Source organism: Anopheles coluzzii, chromosome 2, assembly GCF_943734685.1.
Source record: "Anopheles coluzzii chromosome 2, AcolN3, whole genome shotgun sequence".
Taxonomy (NCBI): Eukaryota; Metazoa; Arthropoda; class Insecta; order Diptera; family Culicidae; genus Anopheles; species Anopheles coluzzii.
Window position 1 is genome coordinate 31,421,898 of NC_064670.1, and position 13,236 is coordinate 31,435,133.

The 13,236-nt window shown below is 47.8% G+C and overlaps 1 protein-coding gene across 1 annotated transcript in view; it reads left to right on the forward strand.

Moving 5' to 3' along the window:
* The first annotated feature begins 1,610 nt into the window (after nt 1-1,610).
* Nucleotides 1,611-13,236, forward strand: part of LOC120961555 (headcase protein-like) — a 105,082-nt gene continuing 93,456 nt past the window's right edge. The window contains exon 1 of the mRNA XM_040385339.2: nt 1,611-5,474. Coding sequence (XP_040241273.2) covers nt 4,159-5,474 — 1,316 coding nt within the window. The 5' untranslated portion in view covers nt 1,611-4,158. The remainder of the gene's footprint in view (nt 5,475-13,236) is intronic.

Here is a 13,236-nt window from a genome sequence, read left to right on the forward strand (position 1 = left end):
ATCGTCCTTACTAACACAAACAGCTCGAATCAGCGCTTCTGATTCCCGTCCTTTCCTCGCCCGTCCAACAACTCAGCAAGGATCGAAATCCGGGAAAAGGTCCCGGAAAAATATCCCCCCCGTTCGAAAGGACTGGATGCGTTCCTGGTGGCAACGGTATCACGAGGGCGTATGAGGAGAAGGAGGAGGTTCACTTTCTTCCGCGGTTTGCTCCTAAACGCACAAGCAAACGAACAAGGACGACGGCTGGCGTGAAAGTGTGTCCTGCTGTTGTCCCGCTCCTTTCACCGTGTGGGGGGATTGGGAAAAACCCCTCACCAGAGTGAAAGCGAAAACGGACTGTACGTTCGGACGGGGGAAAGGGCGTTTTCCCTGAAACTTGGTGGTGGTGGTGGAATCGCGTGTGAGTAAGCGGGAGAGAGATGTGCTACAGCGAGAAGGCCACACAAGGATACGCCGAACGGTTCCTCGGGAGAGGAGGGTTGGCATGCGGGTGTCATCCCTGGTCGCTGTTGCTTTCGTTTTCATCCAATCGAAGAACACGTAAACGTTGAATTGCTGCTTAATGGGCATCGCTTGGTCGGAGGTTACCACTGGGGCTGCGGGCCGAGGCTTGGGGGGGGGGGGGGGGGGGGGGGGCTAGAATTTTCCCAACTTGGCCGGGGCCTTGGGTTGGGCTGCGAAATGGGTGGGCTTTTCTGCTTGCACAGCAGCTCAAGCGATGTGTTGTGGAGTGCATTAAGCGTAGATAAATAATTTCATTAAAAGTTAATTGTTCTTCCGTGGTGCATAAGGAATGGGGGTTTTCATGGTTTTAGTATCATTCGTTTTGGGTTTTAGATATTGCTTTTTAAAAGTGTTAGATGTAGGATGTTTTCAATGCTAAAATGTTTGGAGGAAATCAAACGATTGAATTGCTTTCAAGCCAATAGTACCGTTCTGTTTCTGTTTTTATGTACAAAATGTATTAAATTTATTTTTAAGAATGTAAATTTTAGCACAAACTCTGCTTTATAATATAAGTTTACTTTAATCAACAGATTAAAGGCATAATATATCAACTGTACGTCAATAGTCAATTGAAGTTTATTTAAGTTTAGTTATCTTATAAACACTTTTTAATAAATGTTATACTAATTAGCTATTTTCATGTCGAAAATGGCGAATTGTTTTAATAGCTAATTCCTTAACCATTTTGATACCAACATAATATCGTAATATGTTTTCCGAAAATATAACATTTCACCTGCATCTATTCCACCCATCGTGTACAAAGGAATTTGAGCCAAAACGCAAAACACTTGCCACTGAAAGCAAGCATACTCACCAATTCGTGCAGCTTTTCCACGAATTTCCACGAACACGGACGCTTCCGTGCGCGAACTGCGAACTGCTCGATGAATTGCTGCACTTCCCCCAAAAACATACAAAAAAAAACAACAAGAAACCTGCTCATCCACCCATACAAGCTCACTCGAGCGAGCGTACACACATGCACCGCCCGTGTACGATACCGGCAAAAAACCGGCACCGTGCTCTGTTCGACAGCGGTGTTGCATGTATGCAAGCACATACACACGCGCGCGCAGTGAACGCGAATTCTATCGCATCCAAAAATTCTCTTCTTCGGTTTGTTGTGCTGCACGGGCGGGCACGAGCGAGACAACCGGTGTGAGCGAAACGATCTGCCGACCCTGTCGTGCACGCGCGAGCGCTCGCCCCCTTCCCGGTTAGAGTGGTGTGCGTGTGCCGAATGTCGACTCTGCCGTCACCGCGGTCCAGTCGGTCCCGGCATCGATCGCGCGTGCTGGCCGGCGGTTGCGTTAGTTGCGTTTTCGCTTTCATCGGAGCAAGTCGGCAGCAAAAAGGAAGCGCTGGAGCAGCAGCAGCAGCCCGAGTGTGAGTGCGTGGTGTGAGAGTGTGCGACAGAGCAAGACACCGCCGCCGTGCGAAGAAGCAGCAGCAGCCGGAGTGAACGGCAAAGAGTTTGAGTGTGTGGTGTGTGTTTTTTTTTATCGGTGTTAGACAATTGTTGGTGACACGGAGGAATGACCAAAGCGAGCGAGCGTTCACTTTCGTCGCCGTCGTCGAGGTTGGTCTTTCCGTCAACAGTTTGCTGCGTTCTGTGGTAGCGCCTCTGTCGTCCTGTGTGGCACACACACACTGGGTGTTTTGTAGTGTGTTACGTGCGTGCTCGTTGTTTTCCTGCAAAATCCGGTCGCCGGTTTCCTGTGTGCGGTGCTCAAAAGACTAATTACAAACCATTTTAATGGAGTTGAAATATTCGCCACCGCAGCAGAAGTCGACAGCGTGCAGCATCTTATTACTGGCAGCGAGCCTGAACGGTGGCGGAGAAGCAACAATCGGCAGAGCCAGCCGAAAAGTAGTAGGCCGGGGTCGTCGTCTGTGCGGTAAACAACCTCCGCTGCAATCGGCAGCAGCAGCACCGTGAGCGGCGCGCTTCATCTCCAGGAATCAATGCCAAAAATCTACCTCGAACCAGTTTGTTTTTTTTTACAACAGAAGAAAAGCAAGAAGAGCTGCAAAAACTAAATCAGAAGTAGAGAGAAGGCTTCTCGGTTTTCGGTGGAAGAAAACACGGTTCACAGCGAACAACAAACCCTTCTCTAGCACGTCACGGTCAAAAGGTGTTGTGTGCAGTGTGTGTGTGCGTGCATGTGTGTGATGTGGTGTAGTGTGTTCTAGTTGTCATCGGGAACATCGTCCTATCCATCCTATCATACGGAATGCTTCTTTTTTCCTAAACAAAAAACTCTCCCCCCGGTTCTGTCCCAGTTTTTCTCGGTTTTCGCCACGGTGTTATGCGGCCTCCGTTCAACGACTCTGTTTCCCGCGCGATTGAACTTTCGGCGTGTCAGCGTTCGGGTGTGAGTGAAAGCAAAAATCGATGTTACAGCATTTTCCCAGCCTTCTGGTGTACGTTCCTCCTTATACTACCGGCCTCGCGCTTGCCCCCTGTGCGTTATCGGTTCGGCTCTGCTGTGAGAGCAGCCGGGAGAAAAGAGTGCGTGACACGGCATTTGGACGAAGCTCGCGAGAGGAGTTACCTTCAGGGTGAAAAAATTCCTTCGGTTCAAGTGGATGAATTAGAGAAGAAATTGTCGGTGTCGTTAGAAAAAACTACATGGGCTAAAGGAGGAGCGCCACAGAGCGTCCCGAGAAAGACGGCCGAGAATCGTGTTGCGAATGAACACCACCGAAACGTGATGATTTTCCACGAAGAACGAAGCAAGAAACGACAACAGTAAAACTCACACGCGGCGACTGCCTGTCCAAGTGGAATTTTGCAGCAAATATCCACTACATTTTTGGAGGAAAAGCTCCAGGAAAAGAAGACAGAAAACCTCCTCGTAGCCAACGAACAAAAGCCGCAACGTGTACCCCAGCAGGCGACGATTTGTGTTGTGTTCCGCTACTGTGTGTTTTTCCTTGAAACGTAAGGGAATCAGCTAGAGAACTTGAAGCTAAAACGCCCCCCCGAATTTCTGCCCGTCGCTCCGTTTTTTTGGAGTTCTTTTGTTTGTGCTCTCCTATGTGTGTGTGCGCGTGTGTGCGAACAAGAAGTAGCGAAAGACGCGAGTGAAGACGTTTGTTTGGTTCCGGGAAGACTGAATTGTGCTGCCGGTGAAGACAATTCCCGAAAAAAAATCGAAGTACACAAAGGCGGCGCGTGTAAGCGAACGAAACTGTGTGCAAGTGTGTGCTATTTCGATGTTTGCGAGTGCCGTGTGATTGTTGGTTGCTTGCTGTCTCAATACAATAAAATAGATTTCCGGCAAATCTATCTTGGCCCTTTTTACAGGCCTCCAAATGTCCGGGCGCTTCCTGGAAAGCTGAAGAGCACCGGAAAGCTAATAATTCCAGAACAAACTTTTCCCCCAAAAGAGGGAATATGTGTGTTGAGATCTTTGCAGTAACAAGTGACATTCAGTAAACGTGTTTTCCTGGTGTCTTGTGTGCTGAGTGTCTTCTAGTGTGTCTCCTGTCCCCGAGTTTGTGTCCAAAACCGCAGCCCAAGCATCATCTCCTGCTGGCGGACGGGGAACCCAGTGTTGGGAATTGTGTGGAGACTCCAGCAAGGCACCGAAAATTGATACCCAAGTTCTGTTCGGCGGGTGGTCGTCGTCGCGATCCGCTATGGCACCGCTACGCTCCGGTAGGGCCGTCCCGGGCAGCGAGGGACCAGTGACAACGATCACGTCCTCCAGCAGCACCACCATCGGTGGCATGTACGAACCGCAGTACTACTGGAGCTCGAGCGCCGGCGACTCGGACCACGGCTTCGAGTCGTCCCACTCGGGCGACGGATCCGGCTCGGAGGGCGCCGGCATGGTCCGGTGCTGCCTGCCGCTCGGCGAATGTCTGAAGCCGAAGGGTGCGGGCGGAAACAACCCATTCTCCGAGCTGGGCGCCATGATCAACCTGGAGGATTTGCGGGAGTGCGTGCGCGTCCAGTGCAGCAACGAGTCGTGCACGGCCGGGCAGTACATGCACCGGGAGTGCTTCGACCGGTGGGAGGATGAGGCACTCGCCTGCCTGAAGTCGACCGGGCGGGCCCGCTCGTGGTCGGACAAGCAGCGCCAGCAGTACCTCTGGACGAAGAAGGGCTACGATCTGGTGCAGAAGGTGTGCGGCTGCAAGTGTGGCCGGGGCAGCCTGAAGAAGGATCTCGACTGGAATGCGCCCACCACCGCCACCATGTTCGGCAGAGCACTGGTCGGTACTGGTGGTGGTGGTGGTGGTGGAGTTGGAGATGTCCAGATTGGAACAGGCGGTGGAGCAATGCTGGGACCGATCGGTGACGATGAGACGATGAAGAAGCAGAAGAAAAAGAAAAACCGCCACAACCAGAAGCTGGCGATCTCGATGAGTGCTAGCAGCAGCGCCAACAGCAGCGCCACCAGCAGCCCCAACAGCCAGCAGCAGCAGCAGCACCAGCATCAACAGCATCAACAGCATCAGCTGCAACAGCTACACCAGCAGCAGCTGGCCCAACAACAGCATCTGCTGCTGCAGCAGCAGGACCATCAGCAGCAGCAGCAGCAACAGCAGGCGGCGGATGACTTGCTATCGATTCTGAGCAAGATCCGCGTGTCGGCGGCATTGAACACGACGGCGGCTACACCGGGGCGGCGCGTCGATCTCACCAACCTGAATGTCCTGCCCATGATGGGAATGCAGCGCCAGCAGCATCTGCACAGCAACGGTGGCGGTGCATCCATCATGTCGCCCGGCATGCTGACGAACGCGGTCGTTGCCTCGGCCCGCATGCGTGCCAACAGCCTGTCGTCGTCGATCAGCAACGGGTCGTGCACGCCACCGGCCTCGTCGATCGGCGGCGGCTCGGAACAGTCCGTCTCGCCGATCCACAATCAGCCGCCGAGCCCGGCCAGCATTGCCAAGCTGCCGCTGACGCCCAAGTCGAAGGTCGAGCTGTACTCGGAGCGTGTCAGGTAAGTTCGGCGAGGAGGAGGAGCACAACAAGCTAGCAACAACAAGTAGCAGTGAAAGAGGAGGCATTTGTGATTCATTTTTTTTTATTTTAAGGATTACGCAAGTTTTTTATGCAATGGGAAGGGAAACCCTGCAATTTTTGGTAACGTCTTCTCTAACCTTGGATAACAGCTGATAGATTATGTTTTTCCTTTTTTTTGTTGGCTGGTGTATCTGTGGCCCTCTTTCAACCGAACTGAACTCACTCTCTCGCGGCGCGCACGCAGCTGTAAGAAGTAACTCACCATCAGCCGTGTGGTTTTGAGTGTTCATTTCTCGGCGGTGTAATGCGATGGTGTAAAAATTTCCCCGTCTTTATCAACATCTCCCCCTTTTTTGTATACACAAGGTGGTGGTGGGTGGTTCTATTTTCTCCGGCAGCCGTGTAGAGTAACACACACACAGCTCACCCACTCTCTGTTGCTTTTACTTCCACATTCTCGCTCTCGCGGGCGCTTTTCTTCGGAGAGATTTCCCGCAGTCGTCGGGCGGGGTGGTGGTGGACTTTCCCGGTAGCGCGCGGGTGGCAGAGGCTGCATTAGAGAAGGTAAAAGACAAAAAAAGGCAGGTCAAGGAGAAAAGTGTCGTTTTTCATATCCATTGCGTGAGCGGGGGCCATGTTTTGCTCCAAAATAGGCCTTTTTCCCTGCCTTCCTTAGAAGAAGAGGTGGGCGCCTTCGTGTTTCCTTTCCTCGGTGTGGCACACTGTTTTCTTTGTGTGCTTTTGGGTGGTTTGTATCGAACGCGCGCGAGGGGGAGCCACAAATCGCACACACACAAATTCGACCACTTTTTCCACAAGTGGGTTTGATTGACCTTGGAGCAGGCGCGACGTTTTTTCATGCCCGACGCGAAAGTCTATTTCCGTTTTTACTTGTGCCGGTCGGCAAGATATAGAGTGTAGTAAATGTTGAATATTAAACGTCACGGAATGATCCTTGGCATTCTCTACTGTGTGTTGCTTTTGTCCCAAGGCTTAAGCGATTTGATAAGAAAAGGAAGGAGTTGGATTTTTCATTCGCTTTTGTGGTGCTGTGTTGCGTATTTTTGCTAATAAAATTGGGGTACGATAACGCCTTGAAGAGCTGAAGGAAGTTGTGGACTAGAGCGCGCAGATTCTGAGCAATAGATATATTTTTCGAGTGTGCTAAAAGCTTAAAGCTAACGTTTGAAGTCAATGAAACTCGGTCTAGAGTAATGCAAACAAACAAAAAATCACATTTCTTACACTATGAGCACACCATTTATCGCACTGGGCCGAAATAGAAGGTTGGCCAATCGTGTGTGCCATAGTTGGCCACAACAGTCGTTGAAGTGATGAACAACTCATCGACCTTTTGCAGGCTCTGTTGGTTGTGCAAATTTTTCTCCTCTGAGGGTAAAATAAAACCGAGAAAGATCGTTTTTAATTTGGAATTTTCTTACGATGTGGCCCGCTCTGCTCTAGAACACTGCTGTTGCTTCCTCTCTGCCAGGTCCTCATTTTCCGATGAATTCACAATTCCCCGCAATGATTGAATGCGGACAAGCTCTAGAGCATTTTGGACCAAAACAAACACATAAACTTTGTTTCCCTTTTTGGCATATACAGGGTTTTCCATGGGTTCTCATAGTTGTGGGACACTTTCTAGACTCTTTCCTATTGGAAGTGAACGTCATTTGTTGGAAATTCGACTCTATGGCATCCTTTTTGGACAGGCTCATTGAAAATTCCTACTGGATTTGTCCAACAAGGGGTGCTAGAGAGTCCAATTCCCATTACAATAAGTTCATTTCGCGTAAGAAGGAGTCAATAAAGTGTCGCACAGCTATTAGAAATCCTGGAAAACCCTGTAATGTTCGTAAAGAGAAGGAATTTTGTTTCCGGCTCGTTTTTGTTACTGTTTGTGGTCCTTTTTGCGTTAATCAACAGTGAAGAAATGAGGAACATATTTACTTACGGATGAGTTTGTTTTTCTGGCAGCTTTCGGGCGATCGCTCCTTTCGCGGGATGATTAGTCTTATTTGGTGATGAAGGATTTTCCGATTTAATTTTAAAGAAAATCAAGAAAATGCCTGTTTTTGTGTACGTTTGCGTTAATTTTGCGCGAGCGCACTACTGATGTTTTACTTAATTGTTCAAAATAAAAATCCTCTTTGGTTTTGTTTTCATTTAGCCACAGGTACCAGCTCTCCCATGGAAATGAGTTTTATTCCTCTTCTTTTTTCTAATGCAAATTCCATTCCCCTGCAGTGCGCGTGTATATAACGCAAGCAAAACAAAACAACCAACAAAAAAGCACACGAAACGCAAGCGTAAAACGAAACAAAAGAAACCGGTATAATAATATTGTGTAAGTGGTGTGTTTGCTTTTTGTTTACTTCAAACAACACCCCCTTTCTCTCCCCCTACTAAATAGTGGAGGAGGGATGCCGGTGGGACAAATCATCATCTATCACGGGACGGGATGATACGCTGACGCGGGGATCACGCGGGGGCCCCGTGGGTTGGGCGGTTATGGTAATGACCTAGAAATTACCGAAACCGGTTTCTTCCTACCCAGGAACCAACCGCAAACAAGCCTTTTTGGACTGGACGGCAGCTAAACCCGGAGTTAGAGAGGAGGGGGGGAAATACAGTAGGGACGGAACGAAGTGTAGCCGTGTGAAAATATAGGTGCCCAGCTATGCAAGTCAAGTCCGTAGAACGACCGGCTCGCTGTTAGTAGTGGATCTGGTTCCGCATTCGGAGTGGATGAGATATGATGCAAACGAATTTGTCAATTTGTATTAAACCGGCCGTTTCTGTTTGCTTTTTAGTGTTTATTTTTTACTGTTTATAGATGAAGTTTTGGAGTTTGTCAAAATTCTACACGGTGGCAAGTATACTGCTGAAGCAGCATTAAATTCAGCGCGCGAGTTGTCTTCAATAAATTCCCGAAAAAAGGGCAGATGATCGCTTTCCATCGATGGTGAAACCGTTTAATTGCATGCGCGTGTCTTGCCGGCTCGTGCTGGCTATTTCCAGCTGTGTGTTGTTGTTGCTGCTGCTGCTGCTAATGATCTGTTCCAACGCCAGAACTGCACTACACTGCACCTGCTGTTAGCTTTTCGGCAGCTTTACACACGATACATGTTCAACTGTACATCGCCGTCACTGTTCTGCGGGTTGTTGGGTAATAATTTCGGGAACGTTATTGCACTTTTAGTTGCCTTTTTTTTCCTCTACCCAAAACTGTGTGTATTATGTGTAATTGGATCTCTGGCCAACAGCAGAGAAACGGATGTGGTGGTCTGGCCGTGTTTGGCAACACACACCTCATCCAGCGGAAAGCGCCATTTTACACGCAATTATTAACGCATCTACTCGCATTTTTTTTGTGCGCGAGAACGAAGTTTTAAATATTCGACTAAACTCGTCCGGGCACCAACACACTGACCCCCCCACCAACTGCCTTCCCTTAGCTTACATCAAACACCAACCAACCAACACTAGCATTTCATCGTCGACTCGCGCGCGCTGCTACATTCGGTGTGTGTTGTACGTTTTTGTAGCACCGGCTGGCGGACGGCCTGTGTGAGTGGTGGGTGGTGGTGGTGGTAGCGCGTTCTTCTGCTGTTGCTGCAACCTTCAACCATATGATGTGCTAACCTTGAATTTTAAGTTTGTCAAAAGAATCGTTCGCGCGCTTTTGACGCCAACGGAGAGGGGGTGTATGGTGCCGTTTGTGTGTATGTGCTTTTGTTGGTTCGTTTTGTCATTCGATTCGAATTAGGGGTGGGGGTAAATTTTTAAAACAATATGTGCCACCACCCCCTGCACACAACCCAGACGAAGGGCGCCCCGAAACCTTCTCAGAGTTTCATTAATGTTTTTTATTTTATTTTTTGTAATGTTACCCAATCTATCAACTGCTGTGTGTTATATGGTGAATCTGTTTTATTGCTTGCCAAGAGCGTGTGCAATATTATTGAAGCGTCGTGTGCTCCCTCTTTCTTTGCGCTGTGAAGGTGCACGGACGACACGCTGACTTTGGAGCCAAACGCTCGTTCCCAATGCTGGAAGGAGAATTCCCCAGTGCTAGTGTTGAACTGCTGCTGCAGGGGTTGCAAGGGTATGACCAAAGGTTTAGGAGAGGATATGATAATGAGCCCGTTGGTGTGTGTGTGCCCGGTTTTGGGCAAAATGTATAATTAGCTTGGTGGAAAAAGTTGATTCTTTTTTCTTCTTTTTGTTGTTGCTGTTGGGGGTTTGGATGTGCAGGCAAACGATAACCTTGAAGATCTGGAGCACCGTGTCTCCGGGGGAGGTGTAGTTTTAATTTACTGACTCCTAAATGGTTTTCCGGACAGCTAGTTTTGAACATTAGACGTTTTATTTTGCTGAATAAATTTTGATTTAAAAAAATATATTTTGTTATTTTGAGTTCATATTTCTTTTAGTAAATCAAGCTTCAACAATCAAAATTCGATAGATGATATAAGCATTCTCTTATTAAAACAAGGTTTAAACGTTCTAAATAGCTAGATAACATACCAAAATGGCCCTCAACTGTGGCCCGCGAACTGAAAAGTTTGGAGGCCCAATAGTGTCTACTAGTCTATGTTGGATTTGATCTCACGACATTTGCTATACCAGTCCCGAGCATATGGCATTGAACCATTTTACCATCTGCTCCTGTTGACGATACCAACTATCTAGGTTCTTCATCGAGAACTATATCTTGTGATAAACCAAATCAGTAGTGCTGTTAAGTTTGACCAGCATAACAAAAATGGCACAAACGCGTATTCAAGGGAGCAGACGGTAATAAATTAAACCGGATTGCCCAAATGCATATTCTAATCGATTGCACGGGCCAAGTCAAGGACAAAGAGAAGTCGTGTGTGCATTAAATCGCGCTCTAAGACCTGTGTGTCGCTTGGGAATCAAATAAAGTATAAACGGAAGACAACAGCAAAAAAATCGGGGAAATGAGCCGTGTTGTGTCTCATGAATTTTACCATACCCACTGACCTCGAAACCGGATTCTATTTTGCATGTGACCAAAAAAAACCGCCCAAAATGAGCGCCACACATTCAGCGCGCGCGCGCCTGCTTTACTATCGTTGCGCACCTTTAACACGCCTGGGCTGGCACGCTAACACACACTGAGAGGAGGAGGAGGTGTACGCACATTCCGATGACTTAACTGTGTTTCACCCCTCAGCTGTGTGGTTGTAACGATTTCCGTAAACTCAGTGGCCACCCGTTCGTTTAGTATGTCTCCCTCGGGGGTCGAGTGCGGTTTTGGACTGTAAAACGGCTTGACCTCGCTCGAGAGAGGCATGGCAACGGGGCGAGGGGGCGGTTTGTGTTAGTCCACCTATCACAAAGAGAAGGGAGGGTGTTTATAGGAAGGTAAAATTCTTCTCTAGCAGCAATAGAGAGGACAACAATAAAAATGAAATAGAAATTCCCCGGAGCAAATGATTAGAAAAAACGCAACGACTGGAAAGTTTGATATGGTATGAGGGCTTGTATTTTAGAGTAATCAAATTTATCACCTGCTTAGCAGAGGAGGACGGGTGTGTGGTGCTTCTGTGCGTGCGTGTGTGGCTCACAAACTTTCGGCGCGAGCAATTAGTGAAAAATTGTGTCCGCTGTAATGCGACATGTCTCGTGCGTAATAGCCCTCATGTTTTATTGGGCGCACACCACCCGAACCATCATCGTGTTTGTGCCCGTATTGGATTGTTTCATCTTGGAATGATTCACTCGGGTGCGCTGAGCGTCCGGAAATGAAGGTTTTTGCTGGTAATTAAGACGTCGAAACGAGTTGCTTTTGTGCTCAAATTGAGTCGCTGTGTATGGCCAAGAAATGCCTGCGAAGACCTGCGGAACCGCTCGATGGGTTCGTAGAAATTAATTTCGATTGCTCAGTGCTATAACGATGTATTATTAATTCATATGAACATACGTCCTTGCGTTATAATATCCTGTTAATGCGATCTTTTGTTTTGCCCCTTTAATATCTTTGCAGGTTGGATGGGGGTGGTTTTAAATCGCTTGTTTGGCAGCTGGAAATTGGGTTTTGGGATGGTTCATGAAACCGTTTTCATATGCAGTGTACTGATCTATTCTTCATTCTATAGATGACCTAGTTTGCTTCAGATCTTTCAAAGAAAAGGAAGAACACTTCGATGCAATGTACGGATAGGATGCTACCTGAGAGATTTATTTTTCATTTTACAAATAAATTCGTTCGCACCACGGCGGGGGGCCGACTATCGCTCTCTCTCACGTTGGGACCGACAAGGTTCGTCGCTTCTTTTGGAGAGTTTTATTTGTGCAGAGTATTCCACATAATCTTCCTGTTGCGTGGAAAGGTCATCCCTTCGACGGGGTTTTGAAGCGACGATACCAGTTCCGGTTGAAGTCTTGGCATTTTTTTTTTGGGGATAAAATCCCTCTTAAAACTTAAAGCAAGACAAAAGCGAAAACTGAGAAGGATATTTCTTGTTCAGGGCTCTTCGGGCGATCGGTGCAATATAGATAGCCGAAAGGAAAACAATAGCGGCAACGGAAGGGAACAGGAACAATACACAAGGCAAGCGAACAACAACGGGATCGCTCCTTGCGCGAGATACCAATAAATCATAAGACGGTTGTACCCGTGTGCGTGTGTGTGTGATCGGAAGGTTTATGAGGTCATCCCCGCGCCGGGTTACGCTTCTCTGATATATGGGATGGGTTCTTTATTCCGAAGGGATTTTTTCTTATAATAATCATATCCCCCTTGCTGCCTGGTTTCTGCCTTCTGCTTTGTTGGAATTGCAAGCATAGAAACGGTCGATTAAAGCGCGAATATGCTCTCCTCATCCATATTTTCTTGTGTGTGCGCATTGGTCGGGGGAGCGGCCTTCCCTTTGCGAGAAACCAGCAGGTGTAGCATGCTAAATGCTAAATGGGATAAGAAGGACATTTCATTCCATGCTCATTCCGTTTCGCTTGTTTATTTAGTGTTAATGCTTTTTTTCCTGGCTATATCTCTAAGGCTCTTTCAATCTCTCCCTCCTCTTTATGCTTCCTTCCTTTACACGGAAGGCGGCGACTGTTTCGGCGATGATAAAGATGATTTCCTTTCTTAATCGAACGATAGTAATTGTTTTTTTTGTTGTTGTTTCCGTCGTCACCCACACACCCACTTGTGAGCGATTGCATAATAATGATGATGAGAGCTCTTTCGGGCGGGTAAATGATGATTTATGCAAAACTGTCTCTGGTAGCGCACAAAAAGCGGGTCCTCTCCCCTCAGGATTTGGTGTGGTCGGTTCGATTAGGTTGACAATTGAATTTTGTGATTTTTTGTTCGGCTTTCATTACGAATTTTCCACCTTCTACTATTACCTTTCCTTTGTGCGAGGGAAACAAGTTGATTGCAGATCGGTAGAGGGTGAGTTGCATGGTATTATAATTGTGTTTTGTTCTTTCCTGCCTCGTTTTTTTTTATTGCCGTACGGCACCCAAGTCCTTTGGTGTGTTACTGCTTTGTTATATGCAACGGTTGTTAGGTTCTTGCCGCGTCTCCTGCCGAGGAAAAATTAATCTCATTTGCATATTGATTGAATTCGCCTTGCCTGGACTGTGGATCGAACCCGCTGCTACTGCGTAGGTCCGTGTATCTCGGCTCAGTTATGTATGGAGCGTCCCCGTATCGATAGTGGATTTCATTAACGATTTGTACTTCACCCCTCAAACAA